At 38.6% G+C, this 26971-nt stretch overlaps 2 protein-coding genes and 1 long non-coding RNA gene across 5 annotated transcripts in view; 1 reads left to right on the top strand and 2 right to left on the bottom strand.

Annotated features, from left to right (window-relative positions):
- Positions 1-508, bottom strand: part of LOC124616689 (membralin) — a 495400-nt gene extending 494892 nt beyond the window's left edge. The window contains exon 1 of one of the 2 annotated variants that reach the window (XM_047145027.1): positions 227-508. Coding sequence is in view for 1 of the 2 variants with exons in the window: in XM_047145025.1 (XP_047000981.1) it covers positions 223-280 (58 nt within the window). In the remaining variant the exon portion in view is untranslated. Of the gene's footprint in view, positions 1-222 lie in introns of both variants that reach the window. The other variant, XM_047145025.1, reaches the window with a different exon arrangement.
- LOC124616691 lies at positions 485-25796 on the top strand. Of its 2 annotated transcripts, XR_006979864.1 has the most exons (3): positions 485-807; positions 7554-7761; positions 25583-25796. It is a non-coding gene; the product is annotated as an uncharacterized LOC124616691 (long non-coding RNA). The 2 variants fall into 2 exon arrangements; XR_006979865.1 differs by lacking the exon at positions 7554-7761.
- Positions 13272-26971, bottom strand: part of LOC124616690 (UBX domain-containing protein 6) — a 63596-nt gene continuing 49896 nt past the window's right edge. The window contains exons 8-9 of the mRNA XM_047145028.1: positions 21405-21534; positions 13272-13700 (exon numbers count right to left, since the gene is read on the bottom strand). Coding sequence (XP_047000984.1) covers positions 13431-13700; positions 21405-21534 — 400 coding nt within the window. The 3' untranslated portion in view covers positions 13272-13430. The remainder of the gene's footprint in view (positions 13701-21404; positions 21535-26971) is intronic.

Genomic DNA, 26971 nt, shown 5'->3' with positions numbered 1-26971 from the left:
TTCCTCCAGTCTCGTACGGAAAAATAAGTTTACAGTTAACCTTCAACAATAATAAACGATATTAACGGCAGGGTACTACGTTTATAATAAAAACAGTGCGAATGACTCCAGCCGAAAATACTGCGACAAGTATCGTTCGTGCACTGCTTTATTAGTCATTGCAACAGTTGACATCATTTAATTTTTAAGTGTTTGGGAAATTGGCAACAAATGTTACTATACCCACTACACTCCGTACGGTGTCTGCTGTCCACTGATAAACAAATCCATTATTTTGCATAGCTGCTTTAGAATGCACTCTGAAATCCTCCGCAGACTTTGCTCTTGGTTACCGGGTCAATTTCAAATTACATGACGATTCCTACAATGTTTTTGGACAGATATGATGCTGGTTACATGGTTCACACACAACACTATTACAACATTGGCAAACCTGCGCGTTATTCGGTATAGCGCTATTGTTATGTTATTAGCAGAACGGCATTATGTGTCGTCATTGTGTATTGTGATAGTTGCGGTTTCATTATGACATTTCAGTTGCAGGGAGCTTTTCAGAGGGTTTCATTTTGTAGTTTCACATACACAATTTAACGAGTCTTTAAGATTTAGAAACTTCGACGACCGCATTTCGTATGAACGATTTTCATAAATTATCTTTGGCTCGAAGTCCTGCATTACACATTTCTAAACATCTGCGATGGTAGCTAACTTTCACAATATTCGACGTTATGTCATTTCTGTGCTGTAAAACTGGATGTCGTGTCACACTATGATTTTCGGCCTTGTGATACCCCGTTTACATCCCTGGTAAGACTGTCGGTAGAGTTCAGTAGGGCACATGTGGTTCTCGTTATGTCAACTTATGAGTCGGTACATATCAGATTTGGATGGGAGAAACGCTATATTAATTCATATCGAAAGCTGCATTTTATCTTTTTCAAGAATTGATTATCACCCACGTTGAAAAACAAACACGCATAAGGGGTTATCCTTTTTTAGGGCTAGAAAACACGAGCCACCACTGTCAGATTATCGCAGTTCAAGGCAGTAGGCAAACGTTCAGTAGAAATTGACAGTTTGCTATAAAAATATGAGTATCATCTGTTTTCTCTTTGGCATTAATTTTCCCATAAGCAAACATTGCAGCGTATATACGAAGTTGTTTGCAATTTGCAGGGACTAAGCTTCCCATGCTACAGACTTGTAGCATTTTTTTAAACATTTTCATGAAATTCTTTTTACGTTCGTTGTTATAACCATTAAATAATGTTTGTAATCCACGAGAGTATAAATAAACATATTGCCAGAGCAAAGTCTTCAAGATATTGATCATGTAACAGATATTAGCCCAAAGCCATCATCTTCTGGCAATTCCGCATTTCATATGGCAAAGCAAAATAATGTTTGAGGGAAGCTACTGGGTACACTCTCAACTGACCATACCCCAACATGGAACTTTCACACATAAAGATGTGTTCAGAATGTAGCTAGTTTTAGTAATTTGTGAGGTCAGTTGTCTGGTGCAGTACAACAAAATGTCTTTGAAGGTTGACATAATATCCAGGCAACACTAAGCTAAATCATTCACATAAGTACTACACTTTGAAATTCAGTGGTTGCTATTCATTTGTAGGTAAAGCGGTCAGGGAGTGAACCAGATTACCAAAAAAGATCTTAAACATCTGATGTGAGACTGTAAATCATCATATGAAGCACAGAGACTTTATATTGCAAGAAAGTAATGTGACTGTAGTTATGTAGTACGTACACACCAAATAGCACCTACTTGCCTACCTTACTATGAGTATATAATATAAACAGAGAAAAGAAAGTCTAGTCACCAAGTGGCAGCAGGGAACACGAACACAACAGGATTTGACGATTACGAGCTTTTGGAGCCAGTGGCTCCTTCTCAAGGCAGGAGAGTTGATGGGGAAGGAAGAGGGTTGAAGGAAAAGGACAAGTCACCCAGAACCCCAGGTCAGGGGAGACTTACTCATCCGGTAAGTCTATCCTGGCCTGGGGTTCTGGGTGACTTTTCTAAACTGTATTCCTTACTCTTAACCTCTCTAGTCCTTTCCTTCACCCCTCTTCCTTTCCCTTCAACTTTTCTGCCAGGTGGAGGAGCAACCAAAGGCTCCGAAAGCTTGTAATAGTTCAATCCTTTGTTTTTGTTTGTTTGTGTGTGTGTGTGTGTGTGTGTGTGTGTGTGTGTGTGTGTGTGTGTGTGTGTGTGTGTGAGTGCGCACGCACGCGCCTGCCACCACTTGGTGAATAGATTTTTTATCTATCTCTATTATATTATGAATAATTGATTATGTAATATGAGTATGTGTAGTACATTCCTGGATCTTGAAAAGGCCTTTGACCGGGTGCCACACAGTCTCATCTGGCTAGCACTTTGACAGCAGAATGTACCAGAGCAGCTTATTAACTGCGTGCAGTTACTTAATGCACAGCCATGAAGTTATGTCTGTACAACCTCAGAACTACCAAAGGCTCCGAAAGCTTGTAATAGTTCAATCCTTTGCGCACGCACGCACCTGCCACCACTTGGTGAATAGATTTTTTATCTATCTCTATTATATTATGAATAATTGATTATGTACTATGAGTATGTGTAGTACATTCCTGGATCTTGAAAAGGCCTTTGACCGGGTGCCACACAGTCTCATCTGGCTAGCAGTTTGACAGCAGAATGTACCAGAGCAGCTTATTAACTGCGCGCAGTTACTTAATGCACAGCCATGAAGTTATGTCTGTACAACCTCAGAACTATCCAAGGACTTCCCCATCACAGTCAGCGTCCATCAAACTTGGTTTCAGATAAAGCACGGTTTAAACAGAGTTTGAAAGACTTTTTGATAGGCAACTCCTTCTACTCCATAGATGAATATCTTAACAGGGACTGTTAAGTCAGCTTAAGTAAAAATATCTGTTTGATTTCAGTTTTGACAACACATCATCACAACAGTCAAGATTAGGTATTTACCTAAATTCATTAATAGTGGATAACAGTGTTTCATTCTAACAGTGTGTTAATTCTGTAAATATTAGCTGTCTCAGTTTAATACATTGTATTAGCTTATTTTCGACTATCTCCTGACAAATGATCATGGTAGTAAGTATTCTATTCAAATGTTTTATGTTTTTATGCCATACTTTCGACATGTTCCACACCCTTGAGAATCATCTCATGTTTTGGGTCTATGGAACAAAAACTGAATCTAATCTCAAGGTTCTGCATTATCACCACTATTGCGCATTCTCGCAATGGACACTGTGACAGCTGACCTGCACCGGCCATTACCATGGATCCTACTTTTTGCTGACGAGATGATGCTGACAGCAGAAAACTAGCTTGATCTGCAGAGCCTAACTCAAGAATGGAGCGACCGGTTGGTTCAACACGGTTTGCGTCTTAATTTGAAGAAAACCGAGTACATGACATCAGACAGACATGAAATGGGACCCATCATAATTAATGGTGAAGATCTGACTCGTGTGAGTAAGTTTAAGAACCTTGCTTCCACGATCACCGTTGGCAGACTCACCGAAGAGGTCAACACCAGCACTCAGGCGGCCTGGTTGAAGTGGTGAACAACAACCGGAGTCACTTGCGACCACAGGATGAAATCAAAAATCTATCACACAGTCATCCGACCAATTGCCTTGTATGGTTGTGTGTGCTGACAGACTACAGTTGAGACAGAATGCCACCTAAGTGTAATGGAAACGAAGATGCTAAGGTGGACAGCGGGCCTCACTAAGTTAGATCATGTTTCTAATGACAGCATTAGGAAACAGCTTGGTGTTGCTCCGATCCAAGACAAGATGCGGGAGAGTCAGTTTCAATGATTGGGGCATGTGATGACTCTATATTGCCAAGGCGGGTTACACACTTGAGGTTGTCGGCAGTAGACCCCAAGGACTACCTAAGCAACACTGGGCTGATACGACTCAGAAAGATCTTAAATGCTTCAACATCCACCCAGATGCAGCCCACGATAGAGCAAAATGGAGACAACGGACCCATTTAGCGGACCCTGCAGACATGCAGGACAAATACTGAAGGGAGAAAAGAGAGGAAAATAAGTATATGTAGTACAAGGTGTATTAAGTAAATTATTGCCACAAAAGTATCAAAGCTTCTTTTCAACTTACGGTTAAAAAAAAAAAAAAAGTTTGCGTACTCAATCTGAATATTCATTTTCCCAACTTTGTTGCCACTTAGTATTTTTTAACTTTTTATTTTGTTCATAGGTTTGAGAGAAATAGCAGGTTTATTTTGTGTAGATCAAGTTCATGCAGACAAACAGTGGCTTTACTCATAGGTTACCTTGTGGCATGTGCTCAAGATAGATTTCATGTCTTATCTTGTGGTTTCTATTCCTTGTGGCATCAACTTCATGCTATACTTAAAACTATTTGTGAAAAATCAAACAATGGAAAATCCAGGATGGAATGTAACAATACGAGAGAAGGAAAATTGCTACTCACCATATAGCGGAGGTGCTGAGTCGTGATAGGCACAATAAAAAGATTCATTCACACACACACACACACACACACAAAGCACAACTTGCACACACATCTGCAGTCTCAGAGAGCTGAAACTACACTGCAAGCAGCAGCACCAGTGCATGATGGGAGTGGCGACTGGGTGTGGGTAAGGAGGAGGCTGGGACGGGGAGGGGGAGGGATAGCATGGTGGGAGTGGCAGACAGTGAAGTGTTATAGTTTAGACGGAGGGTAGGAGAGAAAGTGTGGAGGGGGCAGGGGGTAAGTAGCGGAAAGGAGAGAAATAAAAATAGATATAAAAGAAATTAACAGACTGGGTGTGACGGTGAAATGACGGCTGTGTAGTGCTGGAATGGGAACAGGGAGGGGACTGGATGGGTGAGGCCAGGAGGGTTACAAGAATGTAGGATGTATTGCAGGGAGAGTTCCCACCTGCGCAATTCACAAAAGCTGGTGTTGGTGGGAAGGATCCATATGGCACAGGCTGTGAAGCAGTCATTGGGATGAGGGGTATCATGTTTGGCAGCATGTTCAGCTGCAGGATGGTCCACTTGTTTTTTGGCCACAGTTTGTCGGTGGCCATTCATGCGGACAGACAGCTTGTTGCTTGTCATGCCTACATAGAATGCAGCACAGTGGTTGCAGCTTACCTTGTAGATCACATGACATGTAGCCCTGCCTTTGATGTGATAGGTAATGTTAAGTGACCGGACTGGAGTAGGTGGTGGTAGGAGGATGTAAGGGACAGGTCTTGCATCTAGGCCTATTACAGGGGTATGAGCCATGAGGTAAGGGATTGGGAGCAGAGGTTGTGTAAGGATGGACAACTATATTGTGTAGGTTCGGTGGACGGCAGAATACCGCGGTTGGAGGGGTGGGAAGGATAGTGGGTAGGACATTTCTCATTTCAGGGCACGACGAGAGGTAATCGAAACCCTGGTGGAGAATGTAATTCAGTTGCTCCAGTCCCAGATGGTACTGAGTTATGAGGGGAATGCTCCTCTGTGGCCGAACTGAGAGACTTTGGGAGGTGGTGGGAGAGTGGAAAGATAAGCCACGGGAGATTTGTTTTTGTACAAGGATGGGAGGATAATTATTACCTCTCGTCGTGCCCTGAAATGAGAAATGTCCTACCCACTGTCCTTCCCACCCCTCCTACCGTGGTATTCTGCCATCCATCAAACCTACACAATATAGTTGTCCATCCTTGCACAACCCCTGCTCCCAATCCCTTACCTCATAGCTCATACCCCTGTAATAGGCCTAGATGCAAGACCTGTCCCATACATCCTCCTACCACCACCTACTCCAGTCCGGTCACTAACATTACCTATCACATCAAAGGCAGGGCAACATGTGAAACCAGTCATGTGATCTACAACGTAAGTTGCAACCACTGCGCTGCATTCTATGTAGACATGACAACCAACAAGCTGTCTATCCACATGAATGGCCATTGACAAATTGTGACCAAAAAACAAGTGGACCATCCTGTAGCTGAACATGCTGCCAAACATGGTACCCCTCATCTCAATGACTGCTTCACAGCCTGTGCCATATGGATCCTTCCCACCAACATCAGCTTTTCTGAATTATGCAGGTGGGAACTTTCCCTGCAATACATCCTACATTCCCGTAACCCTCCTTGCCTCAACCTTCGTTAGTCACTGGCCTCACCCATCCAGCCCCCTCCCGGTTCCCATTCCAGCACTAGACAGCTGTAATTCCACCGCCACACCCAGTCTGTTAATTTCTTTTACGTTTATCTCCTTTCCGCGACTTATCCTCTCCCCCCTCCGCACCTTTTCTCCTACCCTCCGTCTAAACTGCAACACTTCACTGTCTGCCACTCCCACCATACTATCCCTCCCTGCGCCAGCCACCTCCTTACTCACACCCAGTCGCCACTCCCATCATGCACTGGTGCTGCTGCTCGCAGTGTAGTTTCAGCTCTCTGAGACTGCAGATGTGTGTGCAAGTTGCACGTGTGTGTGTGTGTGTACTGCTGCAAAGGCCTCAATGGCCGAAAGCTATGATTGTGTGAATCTTTTATTGTGCCTATTGCGACTCAGCATCTCCGCTATATGGTGAGTAGCAACTTTCCTTCTCTCATATTGTGAAAAATCAAATGATTACAAGTTCATGTAGGCATTGTATGGCTTTAGTATTATTGCAAGGTAGAGTGAGAAGTGGTATTGCTGTGAAAGTCTGCTAGATTTCTCTACAGTGGTAAAGAATTCAGGGTTATTAAAAATGATTCATTACTTTTTGACATCTTATAAATTCCGTAGTGACGTGGGTCGGGCAAATGCCCAGTGGGCAGGACATTTATAAATGGGTATTTTTCAGGAATTTGCCCAAAACAGTTTTAAATGACCAAAATCTGAGTATTTATAAAAAAGTACTTTTTATAGTTTTTACTGCTAGAATGTGTAATTTATCAATTAAAATAACGGATGGAATAAAATTAGTGAATGTTTACACTTAAATCTACATATATGTCATCCATTGGCTTTATTACTAAGAACAAAAGGAAAGAGGAGAGAAGCCTTTTTTTCTCACCTGGCATTCCAACTTGTACCAAGGAACGACACATGTTGTTGCTGACAGCAGCTAATCATTTATAATGTTGCCATTTCTACACACACACACACACACACACACACACACACACACACACACTTGGACAGCTGTTTAGTGATAAGCCAGTATTTAAAAAAAATTCTAACACACTTTATGATTTCTGTCAAATCTCTGAATATTTTATTGAAGAATGATTATTGGTAGCAACATTATTGCTGAACGTATTAAACAGCTGGCATGTTTTTCTTGATGAAGTTATTCTTAAATGTTAGACTACTTTTTTCGGGGGAGCAGGAGGGAGGGGAGGAGGGGAAGAAAAATTCTTGATTGTCAAATGAAGCGACATTTTACACAGACTACAGTTTTTTATTCTGTTCCTTTATTTATCTAAAATGAGAATAGTAATATAAAAAGGATTTAATAATAAAGTGTCGATGCCCACCTTGCAGGTAATCTTTTTGATTCAGCAGTACGAGGTAGTAAATAGAAGTCTATCGAGATGCTTGTTGCAATAAGCTTTGTGACACAGCAGAGAACACTGGACTAAATTTTATTCAGGTTAGAGAAAACTTGGCTGATTATAGGGAAAAACAAGGAATTTGGCCCCTACAATTTGTGTGGGAAGGAGTGAGTCCTTACCTCCTCACCCTCGGGAAGGTAAGTCATTGTGTAAATTCTTTGTGGTGGTGATGTTTAAGAGGAACTTGTGAACTGGCAGATGTTGCTGTAAAAATTCTGGGCACATCAGTTACATCTGCTGCTATAGTGTGTCCTTTCAGCACTTTTGGGTGGATCCACAGAAAAAAAAAAAAAAAAAAAAAACCAACTAATTCAGATTAAAGAGAGCTGCAAAACTAAGCTACTTACAACTGGAGGTTGATGAGTGGAGCAGGAACAAAACGTAAGCATGTTGATCCCAAGGAAAAACCAATACTGAACAGTCCAAGCAAACACAAATTGGGAAGAAACCCAGGAATCAGATTCAGGGGAATCTGAGGCATAGTCGGAACTTCATGATTCTTGTTCAACTTGTGAAGATAAAGAAACTGATGGAGAACAGAGTTTTTTTTTTTTTTTTTTTTTTTTTTTTTTTTTTTTTTTAGTGTAGTATAAGTAAAAATACTACCTACAGGCTAGCTACTTAATATAAACTATATTTACCTTCAAAAATTACTTTTAAGTATAAGTATTGTTTTCTTTTTTATTATGCACTACTACAAGAATTGGCCACATTGAAGATGTAAAAATTATGTTTACTGTCCAATTTATTTCCCCTAATAACTCTCCCCTAACTGTCAAGCAACTTTTTCAGTTTGATTGCCCAATCACTAAAGAAGCGGTGTTGCAAGAGACTTTTTCCAAAACAAAATATCAGCTTGAATTTTTTTATAAGTGTCGCTTATCAGTTATTCTTTAAAATGCATAAAGGAAATTATCCTAGGCATTTTCCCCAACTTCTGCCCAGGCATTTTACACCTCTAAGCTTCATATATATAATTCCCACCCGTTGGACTAATGAACAAAAAAAATATTTTAAAGCTTTGTTTGTGTCACTGCAGGTTTCATTATGGTTCTACAGGTGGCCAGTTTGCAAAATGGCAACTAATCAACAAAAAGCATTTTGTGTATTGCATTATGGAAACACTAAATCCATGACTGCCATGCAGCTTATGTTCCTTATACAATACAGCCACTAACCCATCCTGCTGTGGAATCAATGGTTCTAGGACCAAAGTTGCCTCTGTAAAGGATACACCTTCGGGGGATCACATGTTGCAGTTGAAACAATGGAGTGTGTCTGAGAGGCATTCTTTCTTAGCCCAAAGAAATCTGCACAGTGTACAAGTCATGAAGTGGACAGTACACAACCCTGTGGAAGAATCTGTGCAACCAATTTCAGAAACCATATAGTATAGAGCTGCTACCACAGTTACAGCCAAGTGACCACACCGTCAGATATGAATTTCATGAACTGTTCCAAGAAGCAATGTAATAGTACAAATTTACCCACCAATTTACGTTCAGTGATAAGGCAACTTTCCACATAAAACATCAAGTGATATTCACATTGTTACAGTGGAAACACCAGGTCGGAATTAGTTAATGTTACAGTAAGATTGAGATAGATTCTTCTGTGCTGTTTCAAGTACCCAAATGTGTAAGTTCAACTTTTTTTCTCAGAGGTACTTGTGATGAGTGCAATGGGTTTACACATGTTGCACACTTGATTGCTTCCTAAATTGATATTCCAAACTTCATATATCAACAAGACCAAGCTCCAGTTCATTGGCGTATAGTAGTGCATCACCATCTGAATAAGGAACTTCTTAACTAGTGGGTTGGGAACTCATCATGTGACCCCATCAAGTCTCCTGAGTTTTTGATTTTTTTTTCTTTGGGAATGAGTGAAGACAATGTTTATGTACCACCTTAACCGACAACACTGGGTTGCATCATTGATGCGCTGATGAACAGTGACGGGGACATGCTCAAAAGTGTATGGGTCAAAGTCCAATATCAGAGACGTTTGTCATGTAGCTGAAAGAGGTGGACACAGAACACTTCAAAAATTGCTGTTTCATTGTGTGTCATTGATTTTTGTTATAGTTTGTGAAATAGGTTACATTCACTCAAAACCCCATTAATCATTTGTAATCATCCTGCATTACAATTGTTCACCTGAATCAGAAGTGTGCCCAACTCATTGGGGATGCACAGTTGTTTACGCCATTTGTCATGTCTCCTATGTCTTAGCCAAAAACTAACAACTTATATTAAATGATCCTCTTTATCCCACAATGGTTACCTGCATATGCGTTGAGAGGAAGTGAAGATGACGAGAATATGCCATTTGTGCCGTTTCCTACCTGTAGAACAGCAAGCATTGCTACCACCACTGTTCATAGATTTTAGCAATCACATGTCTATAAAATGTTCTTGAGTCTGTCTTACCACTGCTAGAATTTGAAACTGTATATTGAAAACAAAATGTTTTTATATTCTATGTACCTGTCTTAAGCAAAAATGTCTGTGTCCGTGAACATTTGGATATTTACAGAGTGGAAGAAGCCAGTTCCAGAACATTTTATGAGAGAATCTCCACTAGATGCTGCTGCTGATATGTTTAGTCTCTTCAAAACTTTTTAAGGCCATCAGTCTCTTATTCACACCCTCAGCACAAAATGTGTATTCCCGGTCTGCATCTGAGTTGATAGTATGTGCCTAGAAGAGTCAACAATTCCTGTCAGATGAAGATGTGCAGCAGGCAATTACAAACTTCCTCTTGCAACAGAAAACAGCATTTTACCAAATGGGGTCTCTTCAACCTGGAGTGTTGGGATGATTCGGTGTACCGATTCTGGACTGTATGGCTCTTGAATGGAAACGTTTTGATCACCCTTATACATTTAAATGCATTATGCAATTATGAGACACAATCATGTATGTTTGCTAAAAGTTTCAAATGTTGTTTTTCTTCTACTCATTGTGTTGTTCTAGAACAGCCTTAATTTAATTTCATATTCCTTGCTACAAATATATACCACATTTGAAAATAACCGTTTCTCTAATGCAAACATTCACAAATCCGTGTTTCCTCCACATCAAAATTTATACCGTAGCAGCTGATAGGTCAAGTCGCACACGACCATCAGTAGTCAGAACTGGAAGACAAAACACACACACACACACACACACACACACACACACACACACAAATATTCCCATCAAATCGTTTAACTCCACAGTGCTGTGCTACTTATCCCTCTCGCATGAGGTAAGCTGCCAACTTTACTTAGCTCTGGCTTGAACTCAACAACGCAAATTAAAATTAAGCACTTCTTAAAATATTACTATCTCTAAGTATTTTTATTACAGAGAATGAGGAAGAAAACTATGCTTGTACGTTCTAAACATTAGTTGTCAGTTTTGAATTTGGCGTTACTTGCTAGATGCATATTACAAAATGTGGCTCAGAACTGCGGGCCACTCAGATATTTGACTCAGGCCACAAGACGCCCACTGGCTGCAGTTTGACAAACACTTGTACAGATGATTAACTCAAATAGGAAAAAAAAAAGACTGTCAACTAACGTCTGTCTCCCTAAATGAGAAATTTTATTTGTGTCCTACTGGACATTACAGTCAGTAGACCTTATGTAATTTTAATCCATGGGATTTATGGTCAAGGAGATATTGGCATGTATAGGTGTCCTTATGGGAGGTACAGTTGTGTGTGCCCACCTTTTGCCATAGTTTTCTGTATGCAGCAATGAGGCAGAATTGAATACTTTTGGTGCATTACTCCAGGACTAAGTTAGCAGGCTATTTCAATGGCTAATTTGTAACCATGACAGTTTTTTTAAGAAAATATTTTTAATGGCAGTCCTGGACTATTTCATAGATTGTTAGCCGCTTAGTAGATGGTCTTTGGAACAAGAAAACAGAATGAACTCTTATCACAGTTGAAGGTTTGAGTGTACCTCTGGGCTGCTGTACAAATACAGCACCCCTCAGCGTTCTGTGATAAATAATCACTAGTATGAGCATGAGCTTTATAAAGCAGTTTTATCATCTCACTCTTCACCATACTACTACATATGTAGTGGAGGATCTTTAGTGCCAATATGGCTACATTGTACTTGGGATGGAAATACTAGCCATGCACTAAGTATTTCTAGAGCATCAAATTTTCAGTGCAGCTCACAAGTTACACTGAGATAGCACATGCCCCACAAACTAGTATTTACTGATGACCCTATCATAACGACAAACACATTGCTCATGTGATTGGGCTGTAGGGGCTTTTTAATTTTAATTGCCTGCTCTCGACAGCATACCTAATGCTGCTAAATTAAATCTGCTGTGTGGATACTGATTTTTGTTGCTTTGAACTTTACTGGTATATTCAAAAGTAACTCATCCTACCTCTGTTCTAAATCTTCCATCTATCACTGAGCAATCCTTTTCCTTAATCTCTCTTTCTTTCCTTTCAACCCTTATGCCAGGAGGAGGAGCCCACTGGCCCCCCAAAGCTTGCACATTTCCATATCTTTTATATCGGGTTTCTCTTGCCATGTGGTGAGCAGATTTTTTCAATCTACCCGGTTATATTTTCCAACAGTGCAAACTTAGCTGTGTATTAATTTCAGAAAATACTTTTAAATATCAGTTTAACAATGTGGATATTGACACTGTTGTTCGGAAAGTTCCTGCATTTAATGAAAATTCTTATAATTGTGTATCGAGTTGGAATTTTATTCCACAGTAGAATCACCTAATACCTGCCTCATGAAACAATGAAATATTCTCTCCTACAAAAGCAACTGTATCATTTGTCTGTAATAGTAGAACAACTACTCATGTTTTGAGGACCCAAAACAAAAGGCAGGTCTCTGCTGCCAGGTCCATTTAAATATAGCTCATCTCACACTCCCATAAAATTTATTTCCTAGTAGCCATATTTTATTTTGTCTCCAGATCCACCTCTCACTTTATAACTTACACTACTAGAGCATTTGCAATAAAGCAACAGTGACTGCAGTTTTATACTCTAATATATGATCCAACAAATTTTGAAGTAATTATTCATTCGATTTATCGTTTGAATATTTTAAATTGTCGTCTCCCTCCAGCAGAACAAGCATTACTCTTTTATTTCCATTCCATTGCGAGTACACATTCAAATAGCTTGCCAGACAGCTTACAAAATTTATGTATAATTCAACGTTACACTCTGTGTACATAGTATATGAAATCAAAACACTGGCTTTAATATGGCATGTGCTCTAAGATTCCTTTACAAAACAGTATGGAATGCAACAAGAGTCTTGTGTGGTGTTGATTAACAGCCCCAATTCACCATAAAAATGTCACTTTAGTTACCTCCTCGCTGTTTGTTTTGTTTTACTACCCAACCATATTAGTAACATCATACAATTAAGTGCCCAAGAGCTTCAACAGCGTTTACTTGGTCGCAAGGTTCGAGACACTCAACATTTCCTGCTTCAGGAAGGCCTTAACTGCAGATCATTCTCAACCTTTAATATCAGCCGTCCCTCTGCAGCTGAACAGCTTGAAGTTTCCCTTTCCAAGAAGAAAGCAAAAGTTACCACTAGTGCAAATACCATTTCTTGTAATCGGTGAAGGCTGTTAACAGAATTATCGTATTTTGTTTATAAATTTATATACACAGTTATATTCAGATATACAGTCCATCAGTGCAATAAATAATAAATATTTATACAAGAGACAGCAATAATGCAGCAATGCACAACCAAAGGATGAAACTTAACAGATTCACAAAAATTTGTGAAGCATAACTATCATTATACAGCTTGTACAAGTAGCATGACTTCAGGTTTGAGATACATTGCTTGTTGGTCAACTGATTTTTCTTCTGTTTCCTGTGTGTCCCAAGAAAATATAAGAACTGAAGCTGGTACAAGGCGCAGATCAACTAATGTCTGATTTGCTTCCTCATGGCTCAAACGACAACCATTTGCCATTATGAGAATAAATGGTTGGTCATCTTGAACCAAATTCTCAGTAACAAAGTTAAGAACAGCGTCAAATTTTTCGTAGACATGGAATGTCCCCTGAAAATATAAAAATCATTCACTTCATATACATAATTTAACAGTTTCACAATGAATTAAAAGATTGTCACAGAGCTTAAGAGGAGACAAGACTTTCTTCCAAGCACTGTATCATAGGTGACTTAACATACAGTACAGATGAAGTAACATTTAACTACTGTTAAAGGTACCAATCAGATGGACAAAAGCAGGCAAATTCAATAATAATTACTGATTATAAATAACAAGTTATAACTAATATCAAGAGCTGAAACTAGGAAAAAAATTGTTCTCCTCATGTAGAATTACAAGATTCAAAATTAAGTGGTTTAGTTGAGTGAATTACAACTAGAGAAATGTTACAGGGATGGAATTGGCCCAAATATCACAAAAGGAGTAGTTAAAAGAGTCACAGCAGATCTCAGGAAAACAAAAGCTGTAGGCAAGCATTACACATAGTGAGAGATGCTCAAGGTTTGAGGAGATGATGTAATACAGAGAGTAACATTGTTTATAAAATATATGGTGGTTAGCATGAGATTCCTCATCCCAAGTCAAGTGTATCTAGAAAAACCTAGTCTCACCAACAGGTTTAACAGAAATGAGATTTAAAAACGAGGCTCTGACGCTGCGGTAACTACGCGCAGCATGGCCAACAACATGCAGCATGAACTCTGTATGTGCCGGAGCTGTGTCATTAGCTGGGTGAGACAAGGCAATGACATGGGGAACGGATAATATGCAGACCTACCATTGTTCCAAGTCAAGTTGCTGCCAAGCTCCTTCAATCATATTAATTAAACAATGATGTAGCTGTTATTTAGTAATGCATTATTTGAGTGCCTTACAAAGTGAAATTTGTTACTCCTCTTCAATAAGAAGATAAGAAGAAGTTAGTGATCCACTAACAATCTTCTTAGTGTATAAAATTATGTATTCTTTTAAATGATATAACATAATTCTCTCATCCAATAATGACACAACTGACGTAACAACACATTCTTCTGCAATACAATCTGAGGCTTTCTGCAGCTCCTCATCTGATAATCTGTAAATTTTTCCAATGGCAGCTGAGAGATTTACTGTACAAAGTATGAAATTTCTTTTATTGGAGTCAATTTATTTGGTCTTCTTGGTTATGAAAAATAAAGAGTTGATCCACAATGGTGTGTAAATAAAAGGTTTACTTCTACTTTTTCATCTCTGGATAGCACAAAAGTCATCTACTTTGCTTTACGTTTAGCTTTGGTCATAGGAATAAATGCATGATGTTTCTGTCTCCCAGTGACAGCTATGGCTATAAAAACTTTTTGCCAAGCTCCTTTTTTAGACTGCATGCTCATCATTTGTCACATATTAGTGACTGGTGGCTCATACAGGTGCTCTGAAACTATTTCTTCGCTTTAATATAAGAGACAGAGAACAAATATATTCAGATAAGGAACATATGGTCTCTGAAGTCAACTTGTAATGTTAGGGAACATTTTGTTAGGGGTGCTATGGAAGCTGTCGTGTCGGTGTTGCTGATTGGGAACATGTACTGACATTCAAAACTGCTCTTTCCACGGATGGCTGGCTCTGAGGTCTGTTTGGAAACACACCAACTCATTTGCAAGCATCACTGCATTGTGTCAACTATGGTGATCGGTTGGTTGGACCACACTTCTTCCATTCGGCCTCAACAGATAGTGATACCATGTCTTCATGGAACTTGTTGCCAGGACTACTGGAGGACATACCTCTGAATGTTAGACAAAGGATGTTCTTTCAACACAATGGGGCACCATCTTATTTCAACATTGCTATGAGAAATCATCCGTGAGCCACTTTTGCGAACTGAAGGACCAGCTGAGGTGGCCCTATGGCCTGGCCACTCAGGTCACCTGACCAAGTGTTTGGATTGCTTCCTCCGAAGGCATATGAAGCAGTTGGTGTATGAAACAATTGTGGAAACAGAAGGAGACCTCATCACTATAATTGCCGTCGCTGCTGGTACCACTGTCGACATGACAGGAAATTTGGAATGGACACGACAATGATCTGACGATATACTGCGTGCATGAAGGCCAACAGTCACACATTTGAGCATTACCTGTGAATGGAACTGCTGTAATTAGAATGCTGAACAAATGGTCTATCTCAATCATCCCCAACATCAGAAATTACCATCAGGGCCCATATGTACCATAACTAAATATGTGTGTTTTGATGTTCCTTACCTCCTGTATTAATTTGAAATAGTTGTTTTGGAACACTATGCACACTTTACCCCATTCAAACAACTGGAATGAAGCTAATATTTGATCACACTCTGCTTCGACAACCGATTAATAGAAGTATTAAGAGAACCATTTTGACTGAACATCCTCAATTGACAAATGTGCCTTTGTCATGATTTAAACTGCTTCATTTCCCAATAAAATGTTGAACCACTCATGCCTGAATACGACAAGTACAATATTCCACTTCATGTTTGTTTTCCAACGCGCCTTTCAACATTTTATTGGATGATTAAGCATTTTAAATCATGATGCAGCAGTTTTCAGTCACTTAATATCCCCTGAGCTCATGTGTTTAAAACGTTATACATGCATAAAGCACTCTGGTCCTCATTCCTTCACCACTACTTTGCTGATTTCATCTCAACAATTCATCTCTACTGAAGTGAATTACTGTCAACAGAAGTGACTGTGTGTACGTGCACACACACACACACACACACACACACACACACACACACACACACACACACACACACACTGTTGTTCTACCAATATGTACAACAACTACTGTAAATTAAAAGTTATATAAAATAGAAAATGCATACTATCCCATACATTATTTATGTTAATTGTTATATGTCAAATAGATAAGACATAGAGAACCCCCTCCATTATGGAAGGGGCTTGGCGTATGAGAAAAGGTGCAAGTGGCGGTCAATCTGGGCGGCAAGAGAGAGAGAACGTTAGGCAGTCAGTGGCATAGTCAACACCGCAGGTGCCAAGTGGGGCATTCTGAAACCAAATCTATGATGGTATGGCCTCGGATGTGGTTCCAGCTGAAAAATGGTGCTCTCACATGTGGAAAGGCTCTAAAGATGATTAATACGTCACCAGGAAGAATTAAAGATAGCTTAAAACTGCCAGAAGGAGACCTGATAGCCACCACGTGCTTGCCGTCTCTATTGCGCCACTGCTCAACCTACTTTGGAAAACAAATATGTAGCCAGTATGAACCAGTGTGCTTGCGTGTGCTTTTGCAATAATAATTCAAGTGTTGCAAAATTTGAGTTTGAACTCAAGTGCTAAAGACAGAGTATCCTGTTCATGAAGAAATGCAAATTTGTTTCTATTTAAATGTGCCTAAGTTTCAGTTTTAAAGCATACAAAAGTTGCTAGTTAAATCATTTGTTTCATAGGTAAAGAGAGAGGCACATTATTTTAAACTTGTTAAAAAGCTTTATTTTGCTTTGAACTGCTACTACTATGATTGTGCCAAAGTTTAGTGCTAAAGCGAATAAATGTTGATAATTAAAATCACTTGCTTCTCAAGTAATGAAAAAGGCACATAATGCTAAACCTATTTGAAACTTTACTTTAACTTGAATTTATTTCCGAAGCTAAATAAAAATATTGCTAGTGTAAATTATTATAAAGCACCAAGGGCTAAATAATCTTAAGTGGGGTTGTAGTTCTGCATTTATGTGATGCAAGTTGTTTCTGAAGTGTGTGCATAGTTGCTTATAAAGGGAGGGACAGTTTAAGGGCCCCCACTTTAATCTTTGCTAGTAGGAAAAGGTTAATTTCAATTCGGTATTTGCTATTGAAATCTGGAACATTTCCACAGTAGAGTGAAAATGAAATATCTTAGTACAGAGTTAAAATATTGCATTTCTGATGTGTATGTGTTAGTCAAACTTGAACTCTTGTTAGGTGCCACTTAATCTCATTGAGAACATATTGTGCTGAATTAATTAATGGTTGAAGTAGTAATTATAGTTAACAAGAGTAAAGTCTCTTTTACATTTCTGTGATTGCTAACCTATGCTATTAATAGCTACTGCTATCCACTGTGCATTTCACCTGGTAGTTGTGTGTGTTCTTTGCACTTTACTAAGTAAGAATTTATGAAAGTCCCTTTTGCAAGGGTATATTTAAATCCACTGAAAATAATGTTTTCACATTATTATGTCTAATTAGGTTGGTGACCGTTCATTATTTCATTTGAGGGAACTTTATTTCCTTCATTTCTTACAAAATTAAAGTCTTTCTGCTTTCTACTAATTGCCATAGTATGAAATTCATGTTCGATACCCTCTATCCATTAGGTTAACACATGGTCAATTTCAAAATTCCTCCCGGAGGGTAACGCTATACTGTAGGTTTATGTCATATTTGGCATTTAACATTCCGCGGTAGCGTTACACTTGGCTTTCCTGCGACAGGAATAAGAGTTCAGTTATTAGGAAACAAGTAGCACGCACTGCCAATAGTGTTATAAGTCGGAATACAAACAGCAGTAAAATAAAATTTATTCCCATATGTTAACTTTAGAATACCACTATGAAATTCGGTACACACATTATCAGTGTAAAACTAACATTTTTAAACATTTTTGTTTGGGAATGAAAAAAGGATTTTAATTAATTGGTCAAGCAGCCCACAGTTTTAAAGACTACAATAAACTGAATAAAATGGTATAAATTTTATGTCTGTGTATCAAATACCTTTTGAGATATTGCCATTTTAAAGTTTCCAAACATGGCAAAAATCACAGTTTCGGGAGCTTTAAAAATTAATAATTCCAAAACTAGAAGTTCAAAAAAAATTTAGTTTTGGATTTTATCTTATTCTGATAAATAGAATAAACTGATAAAAATTACAAAATTCTAAACCACCAGGGTTGAAATTTATTTTTTTATTGGTTGATTCCATTTGGAATGACCCTTGAAGCATCAAACTGCATCCAATTTACACCTCCACAACGCAGTATCTTGTGTATTTCTTCCTGCTATTGTTACCTTCATGTAAGTATTAAGACATAACATAAACATCTTACAGGTGTAAACAACCACTCTGTTTTGTCCACGGTACAAATAATGCCACTACCAAATAATAGTGGATAACACTGTCTGTATCCAATAAGGTACAAACAACATTAGGTACACTACACTAGACTGCAAATCATGTTACACACAATAATTCCATTCTGTACGTCTGACATCCAGCCTTAGTTTCATAGAGCCGGTACATACACGTACTAGCAATGTTCACTTTCGAGATGATGTTCAAAGTGACCATCCTGCATTTGCAAACACTTTGCCACTCACTGGATCATACTCTGCTGGACCCTTCACAACACACCTGCATCCACCGTTGCCGAAATGGCATGAATGTGAATGTACATCCATGGGTAGAGTACTATAACCCTCTTCCTTTAAGTGTCCCCAGACATAAAACTATAGCTGATTAAGGTCTGGGGAATATGGAGGTCAGAAAACTGGACCTCCACAACCAACCCATTTCTCTGGAAATGCTTCATTTAAATAGTTATGCACATTCATTCCAAAGTGTGCAGTGCACTATCATGTTGAAACCCTAGCTGTCGCCGAAGAACAAGCGGAATATTTTCTAATGAATTAGGCAAAGTATTGAAAAGAAATTAACAATACTGGGGCACATTCAACACGTCCAGCAATAGGTAAGTCCCAAAAGCACTCTTCCCTCATTTGCAGCCCACAGGTTTATGCCACTGTGTGCCTGAAAGCCGTGTTCACAATGACATGTCAGTTGTGTTCTGACCAATAATGGAGATTGAAAAACCTTCATGAGTGAAGCTAGATTCATTGGAACATATCACACTATTTATAAAATGTTAGCCACTCACAAACGGCTTAATAAACAGTGAATGCACTGTGCACTAAAAATTATAGCAGCCTTCTGAATATTTTCACATACCATTTTATAATTTGTTTCTTTCCACAAGGCAATTTGTAGTTTGATCTCTTCAACTATCTCACTTCCAGACAAGGATCTTGGGTAGTATTGCGTATCATCAAGAGATGGCAGAGTAATACATTTTTAATGTGGAACCGCAATTGTCAGTACGTGGCCAGGTTCCCACCAATGCACACATGTGCAGTGCTCGAGTACATACTGGCTTTCTAGCTCAAGAGGTTGCTGCATGAATCGGAATTCAAGTTTGATGTCCTCAACAATGATTGAACATATAAGCAACACAGAGTGTTCTCCTCATAAGGAATCAAAATTGATCATTAACTTGGTAAAAAGGAGTGTTATTGTCACTAGTTCCTGGTGGTTATGTTTTTAGGACTACTTCACAGTGTTTCTAATATTTAAATCTCTTTTACAATTGTAATACATATACAACATAATTATTATTTGATGCAATTTTAATGAAAAAGTTGAATGTAGTTTCATTTTAGACATTATTTGGTATGAAATTCTGACACTGACAAGTATGAGAAACATCTAAATAGAAGACAATGGTGTGAGTGAAGAGAACTGCTACCACCACAATAGATGGTGATGAACAAAGTACTTGAACATTATAACTTCGCTACAGAAAGAAGACATTTAACACTCACTGTTTAGCCTAAGATTGAATAAGTACAGCTTTTCATAACACTTGATTGTAACAGATATGTTACGAATTCAGGGATGTAATCAGCAAATGAAAATTTTCACTGCACATGTGTAATATTCAGATGCTCTGTATGCTGAAAGTCCCTGACAGAACAATGAAATTGAACCTGGACAACAACAAAGCCGTTCCACAATTCTGAAGGCAGTTTTGTAGAATGAATATATGGAGATAAATCTTTTCTGCCCCTACACTTAGAACCTGACAAATTCACAAATTTATATTCAGTTTTGTCTGAATAAAAAATGAACTCAGTGTTCTATGAAGATTACATAAGTAAATTCACACAACACAAAAGATAATAGATATTGCATATAAATAAGGTACTGCAATAAAACTGAAGACTGAATGGAGCATCATAATGTGGAAAGTAAAGTGAGTGAGATTAGTTGTTTTAGTATGAAATAAATCTTTTAAAAAAATGCTTACAGAACACGTTCAACCCAACTTTCATACGTACACATTGTTAATATACTATACCTGGTGAGAATTAAGTGCAACTAACACCTATTGTATCTTCCATTTCCATCCACAATGAACAGCATATCCCATGCTTATAACAGCTTTCTACCCACACAAATGCCAAAGTCCAATCTACGACCAAAGGCAATCTGAAAAAACAGTTGCAAGGGACACTTGTCAGCACAATATGGTCAACTTCAATTACTCCTTTAAAATCTGTGGCTTATGGATTCTTCGCATATCCTCCAACAGCAACTTCTTGAAACTGCTGAGATGAATACTATTCCTTCAAAGCATCAGTTGGTCTTGCAATCATTCTGACCTTGATTTCCACTGTTTCCATGCCAATAATTGTCCTTGCCCCAGTTCCCTCCTATCATTATTCCCTCTTTCCTCAAACTAACTGCATACTTTCACACAATCCCAATGTCCTTTCCTCCACATGATTTTCTTGACAGTCTACTTTTATCCCGCTCCCTCTCTCCAGAACCCCTTCATGCACAAGAGCAACTATGTTGCCTGGACTAGGTAAATTTTCGGTTAATCTATCTTTCTTTTGTATACATCCTCATACAATTACCATTGTTTCATATGACATACCTGCAAGAGTATTCCATCTGGAAAGCGAACCCTGATTAAGGCATATCTGTATTTCTTCATTTCTCTGAGTTCGTCTTTCTCTCTCATAGCTTTTGTTCTGAGCATCATGCTCTTTTCGATTGTTTCAGCTCTGAAAATAAAAGCAAAATGTAGCATCTATTAATTGTGTAGTCATACTAATGAAATCCAGACACATTAATCAATGACACAGAAAAGAAAGGGAATTTTTGAAGAAATGGGGAAGAAAGAAAAAAGAGAGAATGAAAAACTAATCTTCTCACAAACATATTTCTTTCACTGTGTCATTTTTGTCCCCCATCTCATACCATAATTTCTAGCTTAAAATCATTAAACTTAACCTAGATATCTCTAGTGAGCCACAAGTGTACTCTTCCATAATTGCTTTTAAGCAAGGTTGGAATCCACCATGTTTCTCCAAGAGAGCTCAATATCCATAACCTGGGCACTCACTAGAAACAAATATCCTAAGCTGCTGTGGTAGGCAAAGCAGCTACCAGTGAAGGAAGAATCACTCACATAAATACCCATGCTCATTATTGAAAGAAACCAATTACTTTTTTAACCAGTTTTCAAGAATATAGGCACTACTCTGAATGAAAGGTGGTATGGCATAATAGGATTTTCTAATAGTTCTAAAGCTTCCAACAACTGAGTGCAGAGTATTTCCACATTTCTACCAGTAAAATAACCAAACAGTTGTATCTTTTGAGAAGTAATGAAGGGCAGCTTAAATCACTTAATAAAGGCAAGGCCACCGGGCCAGATTGTATACCTGTCAGGGTCCTCTCAGAGTATGCTGATAAAATAGCTCCATATTTAGCAATTATATACAACCACTCGCTCACAGAAATATCCGTACCTAAAGACTGGAAAATTGCTCAAGTCACACCAATACCCAAAAAGGGAAGTAGTAGTAATCCGCTGAATTACAGGCCTTTATCACTAACGTTGATTTGCAGTAGGGTTTTGGAAACATATACTGTATTCGAACATTACGAAATACCTCGAAGAAAACGATTTATTGACACACAGTCTGCATTGTTTCAGAAAATATCATTCTTGTGAAACACAACTAGCTCTTTATACTAGTGAAGTAATAAGTGCCATCGACAGGGGATGTCAAATTGATTCCATATTTTTAGATTTCCAGAAGGCTTTCGACACCGTTCCTCACAAGCGTCTTCTAACCAAACTGCGTGCCTACGGAGTATCGCCTCAGTTGTGCGACTGGATTTGTGGTTTCCTGTCAGAAAGGTAGTAGTAGGTGGAAAGTCATCGAGTAAAACAGAAGTAATATCCGGTGTTCCCCAAGCAAGTGTTATAGGCCCTCTATTATTTCTAATCTATATTAACAACATAGGAGGCAATCTGAGTAGCCGTCTTAGATTTTTTGCAGATGGTGCTGTCATTTACCGTCTTGTAAAATCATCAGATGATCAAAACAACTTGTAAAATGATTTAGATTAGATATCTGTATGGTGCGAAAAGTGGCAATTGACCCTGAATAAGGAAAAGTGTGAAGTTATTCACATGAGAACTAAAAGAAATCAGCCAAATTTTGATTACGCGATAAGTCACACAACTCTGAAGGCTGTAAATTCCACTAAATACTTAGGGATTACAATTACAAATAACCTAAATTGGAATGATCACATAGATAATATTGTTGATAGAGCAACCCAAAGACTGCAATTCAATGGCTGAACACTTAAAAGTGTGCAACAGGTCTACTAAAGATACTGCTTACACCATGCTTGTCTGCCCTATTCTGGAGTATTGCTGCGTGGTGTGGGATCCGCATCAGGTGGGACTGACGGATGACATCGAAAAAGTACAAAGAAGGGCAGCTCGTTTTGTATTATCGTGAAATAGGGAAGATAGTGTCACAGACCTGATACGTGAACTGGAGTGGCAATCATTAAAACAAAGGCGTTTTTCATTGTGATGGGTTCTTCTCATGAAATTTCAATTCTTCTCATGAAATTTTGATTACCAGTTTTCTCCTCCGACAGCGAAAACATTCTGTTGCCACCCACCTACATAGGGAGAAATGATTATCACAATGAAACAAGAGAAATCAGGGTTCGCACAGAAAAATTTAAGTGCTCGTTTTTCCCGTGTGCCGTTCGAGAGTGGAACGGTAGAGAGACAGCTTGAAGGTGGCTCATTGAACCCTCTGCCAGGCACTTTATTGTGAATAGCAGAGTAACCCTGTAGATGTAGATGGCCCGTGCTTTAATGGGATAAGATAAACCTGTGACAGGACTGCAATAGGAACTGCAGGATGGGTAGATTGGGCAGGACTTGCAACTGGGTCTTCCACAAGGATATGATTCCTACGGCATGGACTTGGATTGGCATAGGGATGGACTAGGATGTTGTGAACGTTAGGTGAGCAATAGAACACCATTTTAGGAGGAATGGAAAGGACCTTGGATAGGACATCCCTCATTCCAGTGCATGATGATGGATAACCAAAGCCCTGACGAAGGATATGGTCCAGCTGTTCCAGTCCAGGCTGGTATTGTGTATTTTAGCTGGCTCTTGGGGGTGATGGAAGCTATGGGGGGAGGGGGGGGGGATGACAGCAAAGGAAATCTGTTTGCTACATCCAGGGGATAGTGCCTGACTGTGACGGCCTTCCTTTGTTTAATTAGATTTTCTGAATCATTTCTCTATTTGCTATGACCTTTTTCCATAAGATTTCACTGGAATGGTTTTTGTTCATTCTTTACTGGGTTCTATTTTCTTGGTGAGCATGCATTTGCACAGCAGCAGATGCACACTCACCCAGAAAATAGAGCCAATAAAGAATGAATCAAAACTGTTTCAATGAAATTTCACAACAAAATGTTCCAGCAAGTAGAGAAATGTTTCAGAAAATCTTATGTTCGATGTGGCTTTCAAGTTACCACCATAAATTGTGAGTAAAACATGACACATTTGATGCCTCTGGAGTATACAGGATTGATTGTAGTAACTGTGATAAACATTATATCGGCCAAATTGGCCAGTCTTTTAACTTGAGGTTTACGGAGCATTCACAACTGCGTAACAAAACTGCTTTAGGATTGCACTCATCAGAAAGTGACAATACTGTAGGGAGCGTTGAGAATAAAGTGTGTTTTCTCCACAGGGTGCAAAAAGGCTGTGGTCGCAACTTTTTAGATGAACTTCAAATTTATAAAGAAAAAAGAAACAAGGGCCAGCAACACTGTTAGTTGACAGCATGATTTTGTGCCCAATGCTTTGCTTTGTTTGACAGTGTTCTACTTTAATCATTGAACACCTCTATTGGATATTTATTGCCTTTGTCTTTACATAGTGTAAAGTGCTTTACATATTTGCTTTGTTTTCTTATGCTGAACACATCACTCATGTATTTACTTGTCCCTTCTCGATTTATACAATATATATCATTAACTAGTTGATCATATTAACTGACTGGTACAGTTCCTTAGACAATTTCTCACTTACGCAGCATTTTGATGGTCGCACCAAGCGATGGCGCTCATTACTTACTACAGTCTGTTGTTTGATCCATTTGACTCCTTTCCCTGCTTAATTTTATCATTTTTATATTATTCTGTTAGCTCTGTAAACTTGTTCTTAAGAATGTCATTATATTTTAATCTAAAATTTGGCACAAGAGGATATTACAATTATTGTCACATACCTATTTCCTTCTTCACAATCTAACTTTAGCCATGTTTTTAATTTATTGCATTTTATTACTGTCATAACTTATACATCTGGTAAGCCCACTATAGACATTATCTACTGTATTCTTTTTAGTCAATATTGTACAATTATATAATTGATGAATACACGTACACCTACAGTAGCAACAGCTAAAGAGCTTATGACATTAACATTTTGTGGCTACTGTTATGAACAACAGTGCTGTTAAAAAGGTAACTCACCTGACACTGTAGCCTAGTATATGCCGTATCTCAAGTGTGTGTGATGATGCTAAGTTAGTCAGTTGGTTACATGTTCCATAGATCATTTGAATGATTTTTTTTAAAGAAATGATGTGATAACAGTCAGTTTATAGAATATGCATACCATGATCAATGCTAACATTAATGAACACATTATTATTTTATTCCTACTTATGCAACTAAACTTAAAAAGAAATGTTTTTCTTTTTTCAGGCTACCAGTTGAAATTCCTCAATGGAATAAAAGAGCTGTACGGGAGAAATGATTTTAAATCAGAGTGACAACTTGCTTTGCTACCTGTCTGACATTTTATGTTACTGAGCAAATGATCAAAACATTTTTTTCCTGCATACTCAATCCCTCTCTCTCCCATTGACAGCTTTAACAATGGGTAATAAAGATCTTTTCTCCGCTAGTGTTCTCAAATTTTGATGGATTATTTACTATGAATTTCATTAGCGAAAATATGAACAGTGACGGCACAGTTAAAATGCCTACTTGAAGAAGTATCTACACGACACATTATCCTTACCGCTCACTTTTGTGTGACCAATATTTTCTTTCTATGTGATGAGTTACCCCTGAACATCATCCCGTATGGCATTATTGAGTGGAAATATGTAAATATGCCAGGAGATTGATACATTTGTTTCCAAGATAAGCAATTGCATGAAGAGCATTAGTAGCTGAACTTAATTGTTTGAGAGGCACAGTAAATGCTTCTTCTAGCTCTAGTTTTAATCAATATGTATGCCCAAAAATTTGTAGCATTCTACCCTACTTACTGACACCTGCTCATGTGCTACGTCAATTGCTAGTATGACTTTGTTCTGCAGAACTGAATGTAGAGGTTTTTTTTTTTTTTTTCTTTTTTTCTTTCAAAATTTAGGGCCAGTCCATTTTCAGAGAACCACTTAATAATTCTTTGAAAATATCATTTACTAACTCTTCTGTTGCTTTCTATCTAATGGGATTTATTATAACACTAGTATCGTCTGCAACAAGTACCAATTCTGCTTGTTGAATATTGAGTGGAAGGTCATTCACATACACATACTAAGGAGTTGTGCATCCCAAACTAAAGTTGGCAGGTGCGTTTCTTCATCTGAAAGAGGGTGTCTATTTAAATTTCAAGCCAGTGGCATACGAGTGGCACTAATAACACCACTATGCGGATGTAAACAAATCTGCTTTAAAAATGGGGTGTAACGGTCATGAGCGTTAGTTACCTTTGAGACTGGATGTGGTGAGCTGATGTTAGTCAAGAATGCTTTAAAGACGACAAAGATGCCGATGCCATTATCAATGCATCACTGGGTTTGAGCGAGGTTGTGTAATAGAGCTACGAGAAACTGAATGTTCCTTCTGCAATATTGCAGAGTGACTTGGCAGGAATGTAGCCACTGTACATGACAGCTGGTAGCACTGGTCACATCAATATATGGTCACAAGAAGACTGGACGCCAGACGGCCATTTGGCACTACCGAGAGGGAAGGCCATCATGTTTGGCGCATGGCTCTGGCACATCAGCCTGTCTCTGCAACAGGAATTTGAGCAGTAGCTGGCACCACAGTGACACAACAAACTGTTACAAATTGGTT

The sequence above is a fragment of the Schistocerca americana genome, chromosome 5 (assembly GCF_021461395.2).
Source record: "Schistocerca americana isolate TAMUIC-IGC-003095 chromosome 5, iqSchAmer2.1, whole genome shotgun sequence".
NCBI lineage: Eukaryota > Metazoa > Arthropoda > Insecta > Orthoptera > Acrididae > Schistocerca > Schistocerca americana.
Note: the sequence above shows the minus strand (reverse complement) of the source record. Positions and strands in the feature narration are given on the sequence as shown.